At 43.9% G+C, this 20,681-nt stretch overlaps 1 protein-coding gene across 3 annotated transcripts in view; it reads left to right on the top strand.

Moving 5' to 3' along the window:
* Window positions 1–20,681, top strand: part of Ptprg (protein tyrosine phosphatase receptor type G) — a 674,545-nt gene that overhangs the window by 82,112 nt on the left and 571,752 nt on the right. Inside the window, exon 1 of one of the 3 annotated variants that reach the window (XM_085687941.2) lies at window positions 4,929–5,055. The exons of the other annotated variants lie outside the window; for them this stretch is intronic. Within the exon in view, the coding sequence (XP_085544067.2) occupies window positions 4,995–5,055 (61 nt within the window). The 5' untranslated portion in view covers window positions 4,929–4,994. Of the gene's footprint in view, window positions 1–4,928; window positions 5,056–20,681 lie in introns of those variants that run through there. 3 annotated transcript variants of the gene reach the window in all.

The following is a 20,681-nucleotide window of genomic DNA, read 5'->3' as shown; positions in this document are numbered from 1 at the left end:
TTTTAAGAAAGGCTTGGTTTATTTGCCTTGCTGCTAGAATGTCAGTTTCTATTTCCAGGGTTCCTAGTCCTCATTTACTCATTGAAGAGCTGTAAATTCCTTTCTGCTTCATATAGTCAAAAACCGGTGTAAAGCGTCAGTTCTTGGGTTAAAATATAACTTATTCTTGCTCTATGAAGCCGATAATTTCATTATATTATATATATATTTTCCCAAGACAGGGTCTCCCTGTGTAGCTCTGGCTGTCCCTGAATTCACTATGTAGACCAGGCTGGCCTCAAACTCAGCCATCTTCCTGCTTGCTGGGATCAAAGTTGTGTGCCACTATGTGTGGCTCATTTTATTATTTTGAAATGATTTATTTATTTTTATGTGTGTGGGTACATTGTTCTTATGTAGATCTGTGCACCATATGTAAGCAATGCCTATGGAGGTCTAAAAAGGGTGTTAGATCCTCAGGAACTGGAGGTACAGATGCTTATTAGCTGCCATGTGATGTTGGAAACTGTACCTGGGTCCTCTGCAAGAGCAGCCAGTGTTCTTCACCACTGCACCCTCTCCCTGTTCCTCATTGTTTGAATCTTTATTGAACTCACCCTATTCCTCCAAAACTCTTACTGGAATTATAAATCCAGAAATGCTTCATTTGGTCACCCCCTCCCCCGCAGGTTGGGATTGTTCTAGAAGTCCCATATATTCCTGACCCAGCCCTTCATTGATGTAATGCTTAGCAGTGCATTCCCAGATTCGATTTGGATTGCATTAGTTTACCATGTTGTTTGTGTGCAGATGAAGCTCGAGATCTTTGCATCCTCCACCACACTCAGGAGGAACTCCGAGACCCCACGTTCCACTCCTTTATAGCCCTACCTCTCCCCATTGCTAATACCTATCCTTAGGCAAACTGATTCTATTTTGAGATTGTTGAAGTGGAACCATGTAGTGTTTAACCTTTGGGGATTGGCTTTCTTCCCTCATCATGATTCCTTTGACTCATCCCAGTTGCTTGCTCCTTTTTTATTTTAAAGAATACTCCACAGTATGGCTGTAGCATGGTTTGGTTAACCATTCAACTCTTGAAGGACATCAGTTTTTTTCTATAAGGGGTGCTTACAAAGCTACTGTGGGCTTTTTTGTTTTTATATATATAGACTTTCGAGTCAAGTTAACTTAAGTCAACTTAAGATAAATATTCTTGAGCAGAATTGCTAGGTCATATGATATGTCTATTTCACCCTTTACATGAAGCTGCCATCCCAAAGGCCATGTGACCGCTGAATTGGCAGTTATGAACTGGTCTCCTTGTCTTTCATTTTGTTTCCATTTACTGCTTTGTCTGGATTAGTTTTCTCAAAACAGTAATTGTAGCTTTCAAACCTGCTTGGTTTTACACTCAACACTTTACACATACTGTCTAATTTCTTAACGACTCCCCGGCGGAGGTCTGATGCTGTTATTTCTCTAGAGCAGGAAATGGATCCACAGGGTATATAATTAACTAGTTTAGATACATTCAGCTCAGTAAGGGGCAGAGTTAGAAACTCCAGCCTTGACTGCCTGTGGAGCTAGCATCATTAGATTGGTAAGACAGCCCTTAATGTTGGGTGTACTCCGTGCCTAGAGATGCTCGCTGGCAATGTGATTTTGACGCTGACCTTGGGGGTCATTCCTGACCTTGTACATTCTTGGAACCATTCGTGAACTTCTGTTGTTTTCCCTCTTGCCTTTACCATATCTGAATTCCCATAGTATCTCACAATGTCTTAAGCAGGACTCAGTATTTGTATAAAGAAGCCCTGCATATGGTCAGCTGGAGGATATCATAACAGAGGAACTGTTGCAAGGCTAGTGGACTATGACGGAGAAGAAGTTAAAGTTAATGGTCTCAGGACTGTACTGCAGGTGGACCCCTAGTTTCCCTAGTTTGTGGGTTCCCATACTACCCTCAGGAAAGTTATCTGTTTTTTCATCGAGTTCCTTGATGTGTTCAAGCATAATCCCAGTCTCCAAGGACATGGCAATTAGCTTGTTCCTATCAGGGTGTTCATGTTCATCACAAAAAAAGAGGAATGAAAACCAGCCAGTGATGGCCTTTTACAGAATCACCCAACATCAAATTGTTCAGGTCTTCCATCCTGATCCAAAAGCACTTGTTAAACCCCACTAAATGAGAGGTGTAGCAGTGTAGTAGCTCCCTGGCTAATGCATTCATTCCTTAAACACCCCTTTGATTGACACCTGGGAGACTCCCAAGAGACCATGAGAGTGTCTTCTGTGTTCTGTGTTCCTGATGTATTTCACCATCCCGATGGGAAGAGTAAAGCTGGTGATGGAAGGTGCTTAGTCCACTGCCAATGAAGATGTATACTTGTGACTCCCTGGAAATGATTTGTCACATTGTCTAGATGAATCGAGTGTTGTGTTGGTAGATAAACGGCCAGGTAAGTAAGTTTCCATTATTTGTCTATGATGCCATCAATGCGGAGAGAGCGTGGAACTGGTAGAGCCTAGGTTAGGAGCTGGGACCTTTTTTTACACCCTGAAGTCTGTTTTGTCAACCATGTACTGTTTAGTTTACCAAAACCAGGCGGTGAAGTGTTCCTTTTATGCTGGGTTTGGCATTTGGAAATGGAGGCAGAGAATCGAGAGCAATTTCAAGACCAGCCTGGGGCACAAGAGTGAGACCCTATCTTAACAGACAACCGAACACCTTTTACAAATGCTCGCCTGAACATGCTAGGAAGTGTGTTGTGGGTGTTGCTACGAAACAAAATGGAACACCTTTGGTTTCTCACTTTCCTCTGGTTTTCATTTTTCTCTTGCCTTTTCAAAAGGAAAAAGAAAATGAATGCACAGGCTGGGTTTGTGTGTCTAGCTTGTGTTAGCAAGCTAGAGTCATCGGAGAGGAAGGCGTTTCAGTTGAGGAAATGCCTCCGTGAGACCCAGTTATAAGGTATTTTCTCATGTGGGAGCGAGTATCAAGCCCATGGTGGGCGATGCTATCCCTGGTGCTGGTCCTGAGTTCTTTTAGAAAGCAGGCTGAGCAAGCGATGGGAAGTAAACCCTAAAGCAGCACCCCTCCATGGCCTCTGCGTCAGCTCCTGCCTCTAGGTTCCTGCCCTGTTTACGTTCCTGTCCTGACTTCCTTCAGTGATGGACAGCAATGTGGAAGTGTAAGCCCAATAAACCCTTTCCTCTCCAACTTGCTTTTGGTCATGGTGTTTTGTTGCAGCAACAGAAACCCTGACTAAGACAACGAAGAATTCTGTTTTAATTTGGTTTTGTCCCTGAACAAATGAGAATTGGAGAATGAGAGCCACAGCTGGGCATGCTGCTGAAAAACTCTCTTTTAATATAGAAAAATTACAAAACTAAATCAAGGAAGCCAGTTAAGGGGTGGGGTCCTCCCTGTTCTGTAATCCTAAAATTATCAGGTGCCAGCGAAGCATTACTGAATGCTCAGTTTCCACACACCGGGGTCAGCAATGGAAATACGTAATATAAGATTTTTGTGAAATAAGACTCATGTTCAAAAAGCATGGCGGAGAGTTCTGCACTAAACTGTTGAGATGCAGCCAAAAAGAAAAAAAAAGGCTCATGAATGATTGAGCCCTGGCCAGGAGGAGTGAAATTTGGCACCTGCCTTTATTAGCATGCAATCATGATCCAAGCATCGGATGCATTTGTGGCTTTCACCAGGCAATGTGGAGGATCTTGGGTGATGACTGAACGAGGGAGATACTAGTGCGTGAGCCCGTGCGCCTCTCACTAGGAACCTTTCTTTCCCACAAAGAAAATGTTTTCCAACACTAGAGTCGACATTTAATCCAATTAAATTAACATTTTTATCAACAAACATAGCCAAGTTTGATGTTAAAATTGATTAACGTGTTCATTTCTAGATGCCTTGGGTGGTGCGGCCCTTGGAGAAGATGCTGGGTTTGGAAGGGTCTTTCCCCACCGTTTGGCTTTATAGCTGGCTTTTCTTGTTTATGTTGTGAACTAATTTTAACTACCCATAAAAGTCTCAGGAATCCCATTTACATCTGAACAGTGATTCAGCAATTTGGACCCATATTTTTTGCCGTGGAGTTGTCTAGTAAAAAGTTTATATGATGCTGCTGACTCTAATGGTTCAGATAAATTATGCTTTTATCTCTCTGTGTGTTTATATTTCTTTCCTCTCTGCCTACACTTTCAGAACCCTATTTATCAACCTCAATTATATGGGTGGGTTTGAATATATTTTCTCTCTCCCTCTCTTCCAGGAAAAACATAATTTCTATATGCTACCAGATGGGTGTGATGGCTATAAGCAAAAGAAAAAGAAAGAAAGAAAAAATCTTTACAGGCCATCTGGTGTCTTGGTGGGGTCTAGTTGATTAACTTCTTAGGATTGGTTTTCAACTTCAGCACCAGAAACCAAGCCCCTCTGGGCTTTTAGCACTGTAAAAAATTGTCATGCCCCCTACCCCCATTGTTAATAATATACATTCCCGTACTGGCTGACAGGATGTCAAGAACAAGCCCGATGAAGCTGGAACACTGGGCTCTGCTCCTGAACTAGCTGTGTCTGGCAAGGTTAACAGGTCCAAAGGGAGTAGATCTTCCCTGGGTTTGTTGTCTCCGAAGTTGAACTTGAACACTCTGAACACACTACACCCTAAGGGGCTGGGAATATTTTGGGTGTGCGTACTTGTTAAGTAACAGCAGGAAGGAAAACAACTCTTCTGAATGAGCTAGACCCCAGGGATACGTAAACAACTTCAGGAAGTTCCTGAAACTGACCAGATTTACCAGGTCCCTCCCTGCCAGGGAAAACAGTACAAGCCATAGAGACCGTTCTCAGACAAGCCAATCTGCAGAGAAGACTCTTGCAACCTGACCAGCTGTTCCAGTGAGGTTTAGAACAACAGAGTCATTTGGAGGATACCTTCCAACCTGTGGAGTTGCCTATAAGCCAAGCAGTGTGCTTCAGGTTCTCAGCTTGTGGGATGTCATCCATGCTGGGGTGGGTTTTGGTGATGCAGCTGTCTTGGAGTCATCTCTGCTTCTGTAAGTAACCCCTCGCCCATGTTCCTGTAAGTAGCCCCAGTAATACTCAGTGGTTCACCAAGGTGGACTTTGGTGGTATCTGTTTCCTCTCTGGGTTAAGCAGATGTGTGTGTTGCATCTCTGTGAGAGTTTTGTCAGCCAACAGCACTGTATTCAGCAGGGTCTCCATATTGTTCTTCTGTAGGACAAGTGTCCCCTCGTTGAGAATGGCTCAGGAAGTGTTCATCAGTCATTTTTTCCCGAGTAAAGGAACAACTACAGGAACTGTGAAATTGTCCTATCAAAGTATTGTGTAGGGGAACACAGTGAGGAGCAACAGGACCGCTGGGTATTAGGGAATGCAGAAGGTATACTAGCCAACATGTTATTTATAGAGCAGTAATTGGAAGATGTCGGCCTTGGAATCTGTTGCACATTGCTTCCAGAAAGTCCATGCTGTATTGTTTACATAGGACAGATAAACATCCTCTTGGGCATGTCTAGCCATCCCTAGATTACCACATCAGTCAAGAGAAGTGGTTATTCTGTGTTGTTTAATAAGTAGTGACAAGGGGGAAAGTTCACATTGATTACAGACATGGTGTTTTCTCTTTACCAAGTCTTTTCTGTCTGTGGTTCGTTGGATCGGAGGAAGTGCAGTTCATGGGTAGGGAAAGCCAACTGCATAGAAAATTGGAAAGAGCACAGACCAAAAAAGATCTTAAAATCACCTCACAGTGAAGAGGAGCCTTGTCATGTGACCTGGCAGTGTGCTGTATGTTATTGTAACTTTGTTTCTGCTTATGTAGGGAAATGATGTTATTCCCTGCTGGACCAGACATTTCTGTATCGTGTCCAAAGTGGTTTACACTCTGTGTTTTCACTTGATATTGAGATTTTCCTATTTGTTCTTTTTAAAAGATGTATTTTTTTGTTCTTTCCCTTTTTCCCTTCCTTTCCCTTTCCTCCTCTCTCTTTTTTACCTTTCCTCCCCTCACCTTCTTCCCTCTTCTCTTACCCCCTCTTCCCTCCCCTCCTCCCTGCTCTTCCTTTTCCTCCCCTCCATTCCCGCCCCTCTTTGAGTCAAGGTCTTTCTATATAATCCTAACTGTCCTGGAACTCACTCTGTAGACCAGGCTGGCCTTAAACTCACAGAGATCCACCTGCCTCTGCTTCCCAAGTCCTGGGATTAAAGGTGTACACCACCACGCCCAACCTTATTTTTTTTTAAAAAAAAAATGTATGTTTGTATATATGCACATGAATGTAGGAGTTCTTGGAGGCTCAAGAAGTTAGGTTCCCCTGAAGCTGGTTATGAGCTGTCCAACATGAGTCTTGGTAAGTCATTTTGGGTCCTTTGGAAGAATAGTCACCGTTCTTAAACACCATCTCTCCAGATGTGCGCCCCCTCCATATTTTTTATATCACATTTATTGTGGGTAAACTTGTGAGAGTCCGTTTTTTCCAGCACCATGTATGTGGGTCCCCGTGTTCACCTTTATGTTGTCTGGTTTGGTGACAAGTGTTTCTCGCAGGTAAGCCATTTTGTCAGCCCAGATCTCCCCATTTCTTTAACGCATTCACCCCTTCATCAGTCCTCACAGTTATAGAGATAATCTTCAATTAATGGACTGACATCTATTTTTCCCATCAGTTTTTGGATAGACTTTTACTGTTTCCAGTCTTTATACACAATGCTTTGTTTTACACCATATCATTTCCAGGTACCCAGGGAAGAACAGTTTTGAAGCCCCTAATATGGATCTAGCTATATATTTAGAACTCTGTCTTTGCTTTGTTGGGGTTCATTTTGCCCAGCTTTTTGCTCCTTTGTGGACCCCCTTGCCTTTTAACTTCTCCTTGCTTACCTGGGAACATGCTTCTGGTGTAAGAGCTGGCTCCACTGGGTTTGCATGAGAGGTTACGTACAGTTGACTGTGGCTCAGAATGCTTGTAGATTTAGTGAAGTCGGTGGGAGCCGAAGCCTCCTGCAAACAGCGTTAACATCGGTGTCTTGCTAACCACAAGACCTGTAAAGGAGCAAGTGTGGCCAGTAAGGGACAGAAGTGTCACACAGTTTATTGGGTGGTGTTTCCCTTGTCCTGCTGACCTTGGGTATCCTCATTGGAGCCCAGCGCAGGGCATGGATAGTGGGAATCAATCACTCACTCTAGAGAGTGAAGCTATTCGTTATGACTTTTTATGATGTCTGTAGAGTGGCCAGGTGTAGGGTAGGAGCCACGTTTCTTGTCATTTGCCATCCTGTTCTGGATTCCATGAGTTCAGCTCCCCGCTGCTGACAAAGGAGGATCTATTGGTTGAGATGTGGGGCGGAAGGGGTCCTGATCAGCTACAGAAATTTGTGCTGGATGCCTGATCTTGGTGCTGCGACTCCCAGTGACAGGGGCCTCAGTGCTGTCCCTCTCACATTTCTCCTTGTTTTGAAACTGATTATGACTTCCCCAGCCTTTGGCAGCCCGGAAGCGGTGTTTTTTTTTTTTTTTTTTTTTTTCCTTCCTTGACCCATCTATGATCTCCCTTTACTCTGTAGGTTAAGATAAGGTCACGGGCACTGTACCCGTTCTACTCACTTGTGCTCATCTGGTCCTCGAATAGTGCCAGGCAACATCATTGGTACTTGAAAAGATGGATTAGAATAATATTTTCATCGAAATTTCTTAGACAAGAAGGGTCGCCCGCTGCCTTCCCCAGGAAGTCCTAATTCCTGGAAGGACGCTCTTCAGCGGCTGCACGATAGGCCACGTCACTGGGATGTTAGGCGTCATCTATCAGTTTCCTTACTTGAGTTTCTGTTTTCTGATCATTTGATCTGAAACAAAAGGTGAGGTGATGGGCCATGCTGCGTCTCTGATCTCGGGTTAGCGAGTAGAATTAAAAACCTCCCACAATCCCAATCCACATGTGAGTAGTGAAATCTGGAATCCTTGGGAATGTGGTGTACAAACAAAAAATGTCAGATGGGTGCATCTGAGGATAAGGGGACATACAGTCTGAAGTACTCGTGGCAAATTTTTGGCAATAATATTATACAAATTCCCTTCCATGGGTTTCTTCTCCACGTGTGTCCAACTTTCCATCAGAGCCTTTTCCTGATTTTGTTTTATGGCCTGGTTAGGACTTGGAGTCATTAGTATTCTTAATGTCCCTTTTAGTCATTTTATAGGTCCTGGGTCTCCGGGGTCATTGCCAGCATCTCCAAGCACGGACACTGTTTAGCTTCATTGTCCTTGTTTCCTGGTCTCAAATCTTCATTGTTTTAATGTGCTGTTGACTGTAAAAATATTTTTATCGCTTTTCAAGTAATGTAGTCCAGGCTGGATGTGACCTCTCCTCCCTCGCGCAGAGACAGAAGCAGTGCCGTCACTAGTCATATACCCTTCTTGTCTTGGGATGGGTTCTGTCCCTCAGCTACTTTTGCTCAAGATGGAGTGATTAAAGATGGAATGAATTTAGTAAAGCTTCGTAGCAGTTCTTTCCAGCTGAACCTCGTGGAGCAGTGGTGGCTGCTTTTGCCCTTCTGATTATGATGCTGCCCTGGGCACCCACCCCAGGGACACCCTGCTCTTTTGAGATGGAGAGCTCTAGGAACTGCAGGCTTTAGCACAAGATAGAAAGAGGGCTGATTGCTGGACTTGGGATTGATGCTCTTATGTCCTGAATTCGGTTTGTCTTCTACAACACGCTTGGACCTTCGTTGCCTTCAGCCTTCAAAGACTGTCAAATGATAGTCATAGAATGTTCTGTCTTGGGTTGAGCAGGTGCCAAAACCTACGTGAACCCAGGTGTCGGTGGCAAATGAAGTGTCCCAGGAGAGTGTCCAGCTGAGCTCTTGCTACCAGGGAGAGGGTTAGAGGAGGAGGCTGTGTGCCCTCATGATCAGGAGCCTTGGGTGCCTTTGGCAGGATTAGACAACAGCTTGTACCTGGGTCTCTACTTTGAAAACAGGGATCTGCTGTCATAGGTTTGCTCCCTGACTTTATGTTCTGCTCGCCTTGTCTCCACATTTTTCTTGTTTGTTTTCGAGCTTTGTTTGCTTTCTTGCCACGTTTCTCTAAAATAAGTATTTGTCATGTTGCTTGTTTCCCTAGCTGGGATGTGAGTCCTCTGATAGCCAAGGATTGGGACTGCCTGTGTGCACCTACCAGCTCCTGGTTGACATCTGTAGAGTACAAAGATGAATCTGGTGCTGGTTCGTGGTCAGGACCTTGTGTTGTTCCTTCTCATCTGTTACTTGGTCACATCCGGGAAAAGATCATCATTCAGTGACAAATTGCGCATCCTGTAACCAAAATACCTGGGATCAGAAGTGTTTCAGATGGTTTTAGATTATATAATATTTGAGCATATATAATGGTGTTTCTTGCAGGATGAACTCAAGTCTAAATGTAAAGATTATGTGTGTTTGATGACTATCTTATGTACATAGATGAAAAAAGTTCAGTATAATATTATATATATCTTTGTACATGAAACAAAATTTCAGCGTGATGTCAGATGTGGAATTTTCCCTTAGTGTTATCATGATGGACCTTAGATTTGATTTTTGGAGTATTTTGGATTTAGGGGTTTGGGTGAGGCATGGTCACCCAGTATACAGAGTAAGAACTTTAGGCATTGTGGAGTTTGCTGGCACTGTTTTTTTTGTTTTTGTTTTTTTTTTTCTTTTCAGGTCACACAGCTTGTTTAGAAGGATGTCTGGGAATTGTTGACAACCCTCAGCTTTGCAGTGTGAGCCCTGTTGTGTACCCTCCAGAATCAGCCCTGTTCCTTTTCTCAGACAGTGTCCTAGGCCCAGCAGTCTTCTCTGGGATCCCGTCGTCTGAAATCCTTGCTGAGCCCTGCTTTTGAGAGTCCTGAGTCATGACCTGGTTAACATCACACAGACTTGTGATTGTTTTATTCTTGTAGCTCCAAGCTGTCAGTCTGATGAGCTAGTCTCAGATTTATATAGGATATAGGATGTGTTTTTTCTCTTTGCCAAAGGCTGTGGTTGTACAAGTTCAAACATTGCTCCTCAGCCGAGTGTTTTCTCATTCAAGTTTTGAGAGCTCTTGACTGTGCCCCTGTTCATCGGAGAGGCGGATGCTTGGGTAATGTGTGTGCTTCTGAAAATGAAGATACCTTGTCTGAGCATCGACCCAGGCAGGAAGGAGAAGCACTGTGCAGCCTCCTGAGCTTGGTTCTTCGGGGACCCAAGATGTTAGCATTTGGATTGAAATTCCTTGCTTTCCCAAGAGTGTGTTAAGATCTAGGGTCACAGATAGAAGTCTTCTTTTCGAATGTTCCTGATGGCTAAGAGGGTTAGGGCCACGTAGAGCTCCATGTTGAGAAAATCTGAAGGTCCTGCCTTATTTGGACACTGTAGGAGGGGGGCTGGAGAGATGACTCAGTGGTTAAGAGCATTGGCTACTCTTACAGAGGTCCTGAGTTCAATTCCAGCAACCACATGATGGCTCACAACCATCCGTAGTGGGATTTGATGCCCTCTTCTGGCCTGCAGACATACATGCAGACAGAACACTGTGTGTGTGTGTGTGTGTGTGTGTGTGTGTGTGTGTGTGTGTGTGTGTAAGATAAATAAATTTAAATCTCTTTTTTTAAAGACACTGTTGTAAAGTCTCAAGGTTAGCGTGGTGGGATTTAATTTATCATAGTCTTTCACTTAAACTTGGTGTTTCTAGTTCTTTATTCGTGTGTTAAAAAGTTTCCTTTAAAATAAACTCATTTAACTTGAAGATGGAAGTCAGCGGTTTAAACAAGACTAAACTAGTGGTAGAGGGTGTGAGGCTCTCACAGAAATGAGGACAACTGTGTGAGCAAAATTGGTTCCCTAAGGAGATGAACATTAACCAGCCTTAAGGCTGTGCTTTGGGGTTTTGATACAGGTGGCAGCTCGTGCTCCCTAGAGGCAGCTGCGTGGTACTATGTGGGTAGACTTACTGACCGGGAGGTTAAATGAGCGGAATGCCCCGACTAGTCTTCAGAGAGCTTTTGTGGGCAGTGTGGAGACATGATGTAGAATAGGCTATCGGTTGGTGCAAGCGCCACTGGTCCGTGCACACATACCAGCTAAGTGGTTGCAATAGTTACGTTTCTCATTGCTGTGATAAAACACTTGACAGAAGCAACTGTTGGGCAAGGAGGTCAGGGCAGCAAGAACTTGAGGAACAGTCACATTGCACCTGAGGCTGGGTGGCAGAGAGAGGTGGGTTCCAGTGCTCGGATTCGTTTTAATTCGGTTTAGGATCCCAGTACATGGAATGGTGCCAGCCCTCATTTATGGAGGATTGCTCCACCTTACTCCTCCTAATCTAAGGACTCTGGCACGCACGCACGCACACACACAAGCATGCACAGGCATTACCCGTCACCTAGTAAAACTTTTTAACAGCAGCCATGGGAACACCACCGCCTACCTCCTGGTAATGATACAGGGCTAAAGGAAATGATGCAAAAAGAGCTTCCAGAGTCCTGCCTGGGTCTCTGCAGCAACAGTGCAGATGCGGCGACAGCGTGTATAAGGCAGAGGATGTCTTAGGTGGTCATTAAGCAAACATGAATATTTTCCTTCTGGTTTAGGTTTAGGGGGTAGATCCCAGGGTTTGTGCATGGTGAACACCCACTTATTATGGAGCTGTACCCTGCTTCCTTCCCATTATTTTGTGTGTGTACACACAAAGGGCAGACCTTCCTCATCTTGGTGCCATTCCTCATCCTAATGGACCTTATTTCTTTATTATTATTATAATTATTATTATTATTATTAATTCTACTGTTACTGTTTTGAGGCTGGTCAGGGTCTCCCTGAGTAGGCTAGACTGGCTGGCCAGCAACTCTGAGGGACTCAAACGTTTCTGCTGCTTCCTGCACTCATGCCCACACCGAGAAGCTCTTCATTGACCAAGCAGCCTCCCTAGTGTTCTCTCCGTCCCCTCCCCATAAAGGTGTTAGCTTCGCTGATTAGTGAGACCAAAGGCTTGTTAGTTGTATCAGCTTTTGAAGGGAAGTTCTTTCTGGGCAGGAGACCCAGGCTTGTGGCTGATATTTCTCAAGTTGTTCCTTTCTGAGCTCCCGTTTGGCCTGTGGATGTCTTGTTTATCTGGCTGCCTGAGGCGGTTTAGAATATATAAGCATTCACGCAGCTGAATATCCCATCCGATGATAGCATCCTCCAGGAACGAGTCTTTCTAGGGCAGAGCATTTCATCCTGCTCCAAAGACAGGAGCAGTGGAAACCAAAGAGCGAGCAGATTTTGATTTGTTTAAAAAACCCCATCTTCTTTTGATTAAGATACATCCTGTTTTAAATCACCCCTTCCTCCTTTTTGCTGTTTCTACGTGGAATATAGATAGCGTCTCTGTAGGTTATCTATAAGAATGCAGCCCTATATGCATAAAACCCCAGGCTCTGTAAGCTTGTTTGGAAATGAGGTTGTAGAAATCATGATAGGGGGGTTCCTCCTTTTAAAACATCCCAAATGCAGCAAGTGACATCTGGACATTTTGAGCATCAGAAAGGAATGTATGTTGGAGCATCTTAGATTTTTGATGTTCAGAGTGGAGATACTTATCCGAAGTCTATGCAAGTGCTCTAAATCCCCACATCTCCAAATCTTGAATGTTTCTGCTTCCTGTCCTTTCAGATAAGGGTGCTCAACCTGAAAAGGTTGTAATTTAGAAATGCTGGGTCTAGAAAGCCCCAAACAGTAACAAGGGGAGCTAAAATCAAGCCCCCCCCAAAGTCCTTTTTTAAGTATTGATAACATACAGGTTAAACACCAGACTTAATATCTCACTCAGCACCATAATTGCCCTTACTCTTTCTCTGATACAAATACAACTCTCCTGCTGACTAGACTAACCTGTACAAACAAATAAGAGTTTCAAATCTTTTGGTTTCCTGCTTTTCTTAGAGAGGGCTAAAAGATCACAGCACTTTAAAAACATGACAATGAATCTTGGGTAATTCCTCGGACGTTCCTATCATTCTCCCGTTATAGGTAGGCTGGATTTGTTGACTTGAACTGATAAGATTGAAGTGAGGTGAACTTACAGGCTTCTTCTCTCCGGCAGTGATTGTGGGGGGAAGCTGTTAGCCACATGGTGAACGTTTGGCCATTCAGTGGAGAGGTTGGGGTGCAGCTGACTGCTCACAGTCCTGGCGTGAGCCTAGACGGCGACCTCTGACCAAGTCATACATGCCACCTCATTAGAGATCCAAAGGCCAAACCCCCTTGTCAGAGTGAAGCCTGGGCTGCACACCAAGAGCGTGTTTGAAAAGATGGTGACCATGCCAGCACAGCTCTTAGCTACCCTGATCTGGAATCCTGACTTGCCCATATCGTGAGCTTGACAAATGAAATGGTTGCTGTTGGAAGCCTCCTTGGGGGGGCCATTTGTTAGGTAGTAATAGATAGCTGGTTCAGATTGCTGATGGGATTTGGACAGCATCTAATACACCAATTCGTCTATGATGTCATTTTCTTAGCATGCACACACATGCACCCCCACCACATACCCCTGCACCCCCCCCCCACCCGCACCCCCCACACTCTCTGCATGTGCACCAGCAGTGGTGGGGACCCCTGGCTAGTGCCTTTTTAGGGATAGAAAAGAGAATGTTTTGGGGTTACATGAAGAACACAACAAAAGATACCTTCTCAGGATGATTTTGAAAGAGTTCCCAGTTAAGAACCAGCAGCTGTACCTTGGTACATACAACTCAGAATGTAAGAGTGGTGGTGTGTTTGTGTGTGTGCGCTTTTATCTTTTCTTTACGTTCAGGTCAGTTAGCTTTTGGTGAGGCTTCTTAGTTTTCCAAAACAATTGGAAAGAGCAGGGACATTGAGCCCACTCGTGGTGGAATAAAATCTGCCTTTGAAGATTAGCGCCTCCGTGAAGGTCACTGTGTGCGCATGCGTGCGTGTGCGTGTGTGGTTCAGCCGCAATGCCTGGCATCGCGGAGTATAGAAGACGCTCAGGAAAGGTTCCTGTGTGTTTGTTTTAAAAGAATGGACATGTTGCATGGATTTCAGAGGATAAAGTCTTTTTGGGCTTCAGGAGACGGTTGTGTAAAGTGGCGCTGAGTGACTTTAGAGGCTTTCGGAAGGCCTGGAGTTGGTGTGTTTCAAGGACGCGAGCGATCATCCAGGCCGCAGTTGGTGGGCCTGCATTTCTCCTGCCCCTGAAGATTAATTCTGCTTGTGGCCAGAGGACAGTGTAAAGTTGAGGTCATGGCACACCTTCTGTTTTGCAGTGCCGGCATGAGGAGCCCGATCTCTTTCACTTCAGTCTTTCTTAAAAGCTTGAATATGGGTTTGAGCACCAGAAAAGTGATCATCTTTTTTTCCTTTGTGCTGTAAGTAACAGTGATGAGGGACACATTGCCTGCAGGTGGAAGAAGACATCACAGATCTATATTGAGTAGGATATTTGTCTGAATGCTGTGTGATGTTCAATGAGTTTGACGTCTTTTGGTTTTAGTTTATTTAAAGGAACGCCATTAGCGAGCGAAATTTTCTGATAAATCTTAGTACTCTAAATCAGTTTCTCTAGTCCTTTTGAATGAGTATCTCATATAAGCACTTACGTGTATATGTAAATATGTCATACTTATTATTTGTATGCAAGGGGGCTTTGTGTGAGGAGGTCAGAGGAGAACCTGCGCCTTGTTGAGACAGGGTCTCTCAAATGAATCTAGAGCTGGGCTAGTGGCCAACAAGCTCCCGGTGATGGTACAACCGTAGTGCCAAGTTACAGGCACACGTGGGTGGCTTTTTATGTTAAATGAGTACTTAGTATTTGAATTCAAGACCTGTACTTGCACAACACATTACTCTCACCCAAGCTGTCTGTCCATCCCAGAGGAGTCAGATTCAATGTCAGGTTCAGTTGTGGTCAGTTAAGTGCTGTGGTCAGGGTGAAGCTGGGAGGAGCGATCGCGTGCCTGCTCTTAGCTCACTACCGTTCAGAGCAGAGAGCAGGCTAATGCAGAAATATGGATTCCAGTCATACATCCTTGGGGCTTCTGTTTCCCTTTTACTAGAAATACGGTTTTACCGTCATTGCACGGAGCCGGCCAGATTTGTTTAGCTACTATTTTTCCATACATATGCAACTGTATTTTATAGAGACTTGGAATCAATTTGGGGCCAAGTTAAAAATTTCAGGGCAAAAGATTGTGTTTGTAACCAACAAATATATTATCTAACTCATTAAGGACTTTGCTTTCATGAGCATGAGCGTGCTTAAAATACGTCATATGTGTATGAAAATAGTCTCATGTAACCTACTACCACATGCAATGACTACACACTAATGAAAATTTAAAAGCACGTTTAAAAAAGAACGTGAAGGTGAAGCGCTTATTTGGAATTTGCATATGTAAATTTGAGAGGCCCAGGAAGTGAAATCAAAATTCGCTGTCTAAACTTGATGGCCCGAAACAGGTGCCTGGGGCATCTCCGCAGGTGAAGAATGATGTTAAGCTTTCCTGAATGCTGTGGCTATCGAGTTTGGGACAGAAAATCCTATAAAGGAGAAAGAGCTGCAGAGTGTAATAAACTGCCAGGCGCTTGATAAAACCTTCTTCCTCTTAGCCGGCCGGTCAAGTTCAAGGGCGTCGCTGAATGCTCCTTACTGGTGCGAAGGTGATGAGATTTCTCTTCTCCTGCTAGCTGTCTGAATTACTTCTGGGCTTGACAGAGACGCAGACTCCTACTCCATAGCAGGGCACAGACTTGGGCTATCTCATTTCCCTGAAGTTAAGCCTACCAGTCTTCATTTGCCCAGTAATTTCCCCCTCTGGCGGCCTGTGTGGTAAACATGACAAGCCTGTGCCCAGTTCCCGGCTTCTTACTTCAGGTTGTGGCTTGCAGCGGGTGGCCCCAGTTTCTCTGTGCTGTCTCTGCTGGTCTCTGCTGGTCTCTACTGACAAACCCAGGCAAAATTGTGTTTTGGAGGGTTGACGGGAAGGCCAGATGAGGTTGTAAGCACACAGTACATTTCAGGGAATCCCCTGTTACTGCATTTCTGTGTGTCTAAGATACCATTTCTCAATTGCCATCTAGATGCCGCTTTTGACATTTTGGGTCGGATGATCTTGGTGTGCTGGGCTCATCCTGAACATTAAAGGGAGGTGGAGAGAGATGTTTTGTTTTTTTTAATTTTGTTTTTTATGTATGGATATTTTGCCTGCATATCTATTTGTATGTGACCTGTGCATAGTGCCCATGGAGGCCAGAGCAGAGCATTGTATTCCCCTGGAAGTGGAGCTAGAGATGGTTGTGAGTGCTGGGAATTGAACCCAGGTCCTCTGGAAGATCAGCCAGTGTTTTCATTGAGCATTTCAGGCTGTTCGGCAATTCCTCTGACCTGTACCTGACATTCCATCTCTGCACTCTTTCCAGTTCATGATCTGGACAATTTTCCCAGAAAATATGTATTTTTGCCTACCGATAGAAATATGTCAGGCTTTTCTTCTTAATAAAAAAAGATTTTATTTTTATTTATGTATTTTTGTGGGGGGGGGGTATGTGTCTACGAGTGTCCCCAGAGGCCAAAAGAGGGCATCGTAAACATCGGTTCTTAGCTGCCTGTTATGACTGCCTGGGGCCAAACTTTTGTTTTTCTAAAGGAGGAATACACACTCCTAAGCGCTGAGTCCCCTCTCCAGCCCAGGTATTTCTTTTATTTAGGAATTGATGAGAGAAACTGGGAATATACCTCAACTGGTACAGTCCTTGCCTAGGAAGCACCAAATTCCAGTTTTCATTTCCATCGCTGAATGGATGTTGCATGCCTATAATCCCAGGCAGTGGAGGTGGGAGGACCAGAGGGTCAGTCTTGGCCATGTAGTGAGTTCAAGACCATCATAGGATATATAAAATATAGTCTGAAGATAAACTAATAAAAAGTGTCAGGGAACAGAAACCTAAAATGAATAGATGACTTCACTTTAATAATTGCTTTTATATTTAATGAAATTCCCTACAAATGCCTCTTGCTGCAAACTCCGGCCCTTGAATTTGTTTAATTCATTTAGCAGTACTTTGAAAGCATTGGCCCAGTTATCTCCTTCTTCCGATTGCCTAGAGCCAGCCTTAATATTTCTTGGATGGCTTTGAAATATCATCGGAAATGGTGTCTGAGCCTCCATCATAACACAGAACTCTACTCTTAAATAAACCACAAGTAGCTCACGAAGAAGCTCCAAACTGGAGCATGCCTCCAGCAAAGTTAAACTTATCACTTATGTGCGATTAGGTGTTCCAGTTCTGTAAACTTCTTGAAAATGTCCTGCTTTGAGGATTTGTGCACCTTGACATAGGGACGGAAAGAAAGGCTCTTCCTAGCTCTAGTTAAAAAAAATGTAGCGTCTTTGCCGTAGCCAAAATCAATAGCCAAACTGTGTATTTGAGCAGCATCTTTGGGAATGTTTTCTAATCAAGGTAACTGTTGCAGTGATGGAACACTGAGACCAAAAGCAACTTCAGGGGGAAAGAGTTGATTTTGCTTACATTTCCACAGCACTTTACATCATCTAAAGAAGCAAGAGCAGGAGCCTGGAGGCAGGAGCTGGTGATGTCCAGTCATGGAGGGGTGTGTCTACTGGCCTGTTCCTTTGACTTGCTTAGCCTGTTCACTTGTAAAACTAGTGAACCAGGCCAGGGGTGGCACCTCCCACAATGGGCTGGGCCCTCCCCCGTCAATGCCCATAGGTCCTGTGAAGGCATTTTGTCAACTGTCTGCTCTCCGGTGACTCTAGCTTGCATCTAGTTGACCAAAGCCAGGGAATGCAGGTGTTTGACAAACAGAGCTTGTGGGAAACGGATGCACAATGTGTACCAGCTACCGTTCTGTTTCGTTGCTCAATTTGTATGTGTTTGTGTGTCTGTTGTCCCCTCGCATGGCCATAGAAGATGGGAAAAGGCATCAGATCCCTTGGAACTGGAGTTACAGGCATTTGTGAGCCACCTGAGGTGGATGATGGGATCTGAATTCTGGTTCTCGCAATGGAGCAGCAGGTGCTCTTAAGCACCAAGCGATCTCTCCAGCCCTTCTTCTTCATTCCCGGTTTAATCCTCTCCAGTCTGTCAGTCTCTTTTCCATCCTCTTCCCAGAATGAGACTGCACGTAGTTCCAGTAGATCATCTCCCCCTGTGCCACACTGGCCCTGCTGCCTTCTGCCTGTAATACTGGCACTTGGGAAGCAAGGCAGGAGCATGAGAAATCTGCTCTCCCCCAAGTCAAAGGCAGTTGATCCTCCAAAGTCAGTATTCTTTAGCTTTTTTTTTTTTTATATAAAAAGTATCCAATCAGGAAACACTGGGAGGTGGACCCTAGTGGAGAAAAGACACAAGTAACCAACAGTAGTAGAATTAAAACTCAAGTAATCCTCCTGTCCTGGTTGGTACCAGCTGACTTGGTTTGGTTCCCTTTTTTGCAGAGTTTCCTTTTAGCTTTGTTCATGTGTGTGTTTGTGCACCAGTGGGGTTAGTTTTTATTTCTAATAGGAAGAACACACACAGTCAGACCTGGTTATCTACAATAGACTGTATATGTGCGTGTGCGTGTACGTGTGCATGTCTGTGAAGATGTACTAGGTGTTGAGGCAAAGTGTCCTGCCCAATGCTTTCCAGCTGATAAGTATTAGCCTGGTTCTGGGTTGTTAAGTTGATCTTATGGATGCTGTGATTCAATACTATGAACCATGTCTAATACTTGTTAAATAAAGATGCTTCGGTCATTCACGACTCTTTTTGGTGTCTTGTTATCTTGCTACATACTGATGTGGGATATCCTTCTGTGTATGTGTTGCTTTTATTGGCTAATGAATAAAGCTGTTTGAGCCAATGGCTTAACAGAGTAAAGTCAGGTAGGGAATTTAAACAGAGATACAGAGAGAGAGTAGGTGAAGTCAGGCAGATGCCATGTAGCTGCTGAAGGAAAAGGATACCAGAACATTACCGGTGATACATAGATTAATATAAATGGGTTAATTAAAGATGTAAGAGCTAGTGAGGAATTTGACTAAGCCATTGACCAAAAAGTGTTGTAATTAATATAGTTTCTGTGTGATTATTCAGGTCTGGGCGGTCGGGAAGCATAAGCACAGTCTCTGTTCACAACATGTCATAGCAATTTTAAATATATTTTGATCAGACTTTCTTGCCCCAGCCCCTCCCAATAGCAGGTTTTAATAGTTGATATGGAGACTACAGTGACTTACCAGCCCTAAAATATTTACTCCTCTGGAAATCTTGACATATATCTAAGAAAAAAAAAATCTGTGTACTGAACATGGAAGAATGTTCTCACTTACACATGTAGTCTAGAAAATTAGGACGTTTCAACAAACCACAATTCCACAAACTTTCAAATGCAGCTTAGTTAAAATTCATGTTATATTTGGATGGTGTAAATGTATGAAGCTATTCCTAGTGTAATGAGCAATATTACCGTGTGCCCAGAATATGTTTTCCTCAAGGGATTCCCAACGGTCTGCTTAGGAAAGAGCAGTGAAAAACCAAGTAAAAGATATCAAAACTGGGGTGAGTGTGACCAAACCAATTGGTGACACCTGGCAATGAGTGTGCATTGGACGTGCTGGGGAGATCAAAATAAGTTTGCATAGAATTTCTCTATGGAATGAGACTTCAACTCTACGTAAAATTGGAAAACAGCCCTGCACATTATCCATGACTCTCATTTTTTTTTGTTTTTGTTTTTATTTATGGATACGTTTCAGGATAGAAACTGCCATGGTGGTCTTATAGAAAACACACGGTAATTTCTGGTTCCTTCTGTAATCGGATTCCTGAAATGTGGAAGGGGAGATCAAGACATGAGTTTCCTTTCGTCAAATCAGAAATTATGCAAATTCTGTGAGAAACATTAGAGTCAATACGCGAGGCTGTAGTTCGGTTTATTGCTGCTTTATAAACGTTATTTTGTGAGCATTACCCTCTGCCCAACGTGACTGCCCCTTCCTGGAGTTTGAATGAAATCTTAGAGCTGAATTGCCACATATGTCAGAGTCCCTGAAAGTGGTCTTACCTTGGGCTGAGGCCCTTCCTCATTCTGTTACTCCACGACCGTGGCTTCTATCTGCAGTTAACCACAACTGCAGCAGGAAGCTGTCTGCTCGTGCCGAATGTACAGAATACTTCTTTAGTGTATGCCGAATCAGTGGTGGCCCAGATTTTTTTTTTTTTTGGTTCATTCATTATGCTGAACTTTAGTTAATATGGAAATACTTTCTAATTACAGCTCAGTCCCCTGGTAGATGGATGGTATGCATTGTATTTTTAGCCTTGGCATTTACTTTCAGGCCTCTCTGTGTGCAAAGAGTTCTGGGTTGCTTTCTAAGACTGGTGTTTTCAAACTTGGCTTTGGCTTGTGAGCAAACGGGGCTTGCCTCCTTCAGAAGAGATAAAAAGGAGCCTTGGTGTTAGCATCCTGCAGACAGAACTGCTCCACTCTTCCTATCCTGAAATGTCTCCTGTTCATTGAGCCTGAGAAGCAGAAGGAAGGACCCATTCCAAGCAGACAGCATAGGTCGTGGGATGCCCTAGTGTTACTACCTGCTTAGTATGTGGGAGCCCCTGGGAAGATTGACATGTATAG

This window comes from Myodes glareolus, chromosome 5, assembly GCF_982192425.1.
Source record: "Myodes glareolus chromosome 5, mMyoGla1.1, whole genome shotgun sequence".
NCBI classification, from domain to species: Eukaryota; Metazoa; Chordata; class Mammalia; order Rodentia; family Cricetidae; genus Myodes; species Myodes glareolus.
Note: the sequence above shows the minus strand (reverse complement) of the source record. Positions and strands in the feature narration are given on the sequence as shown.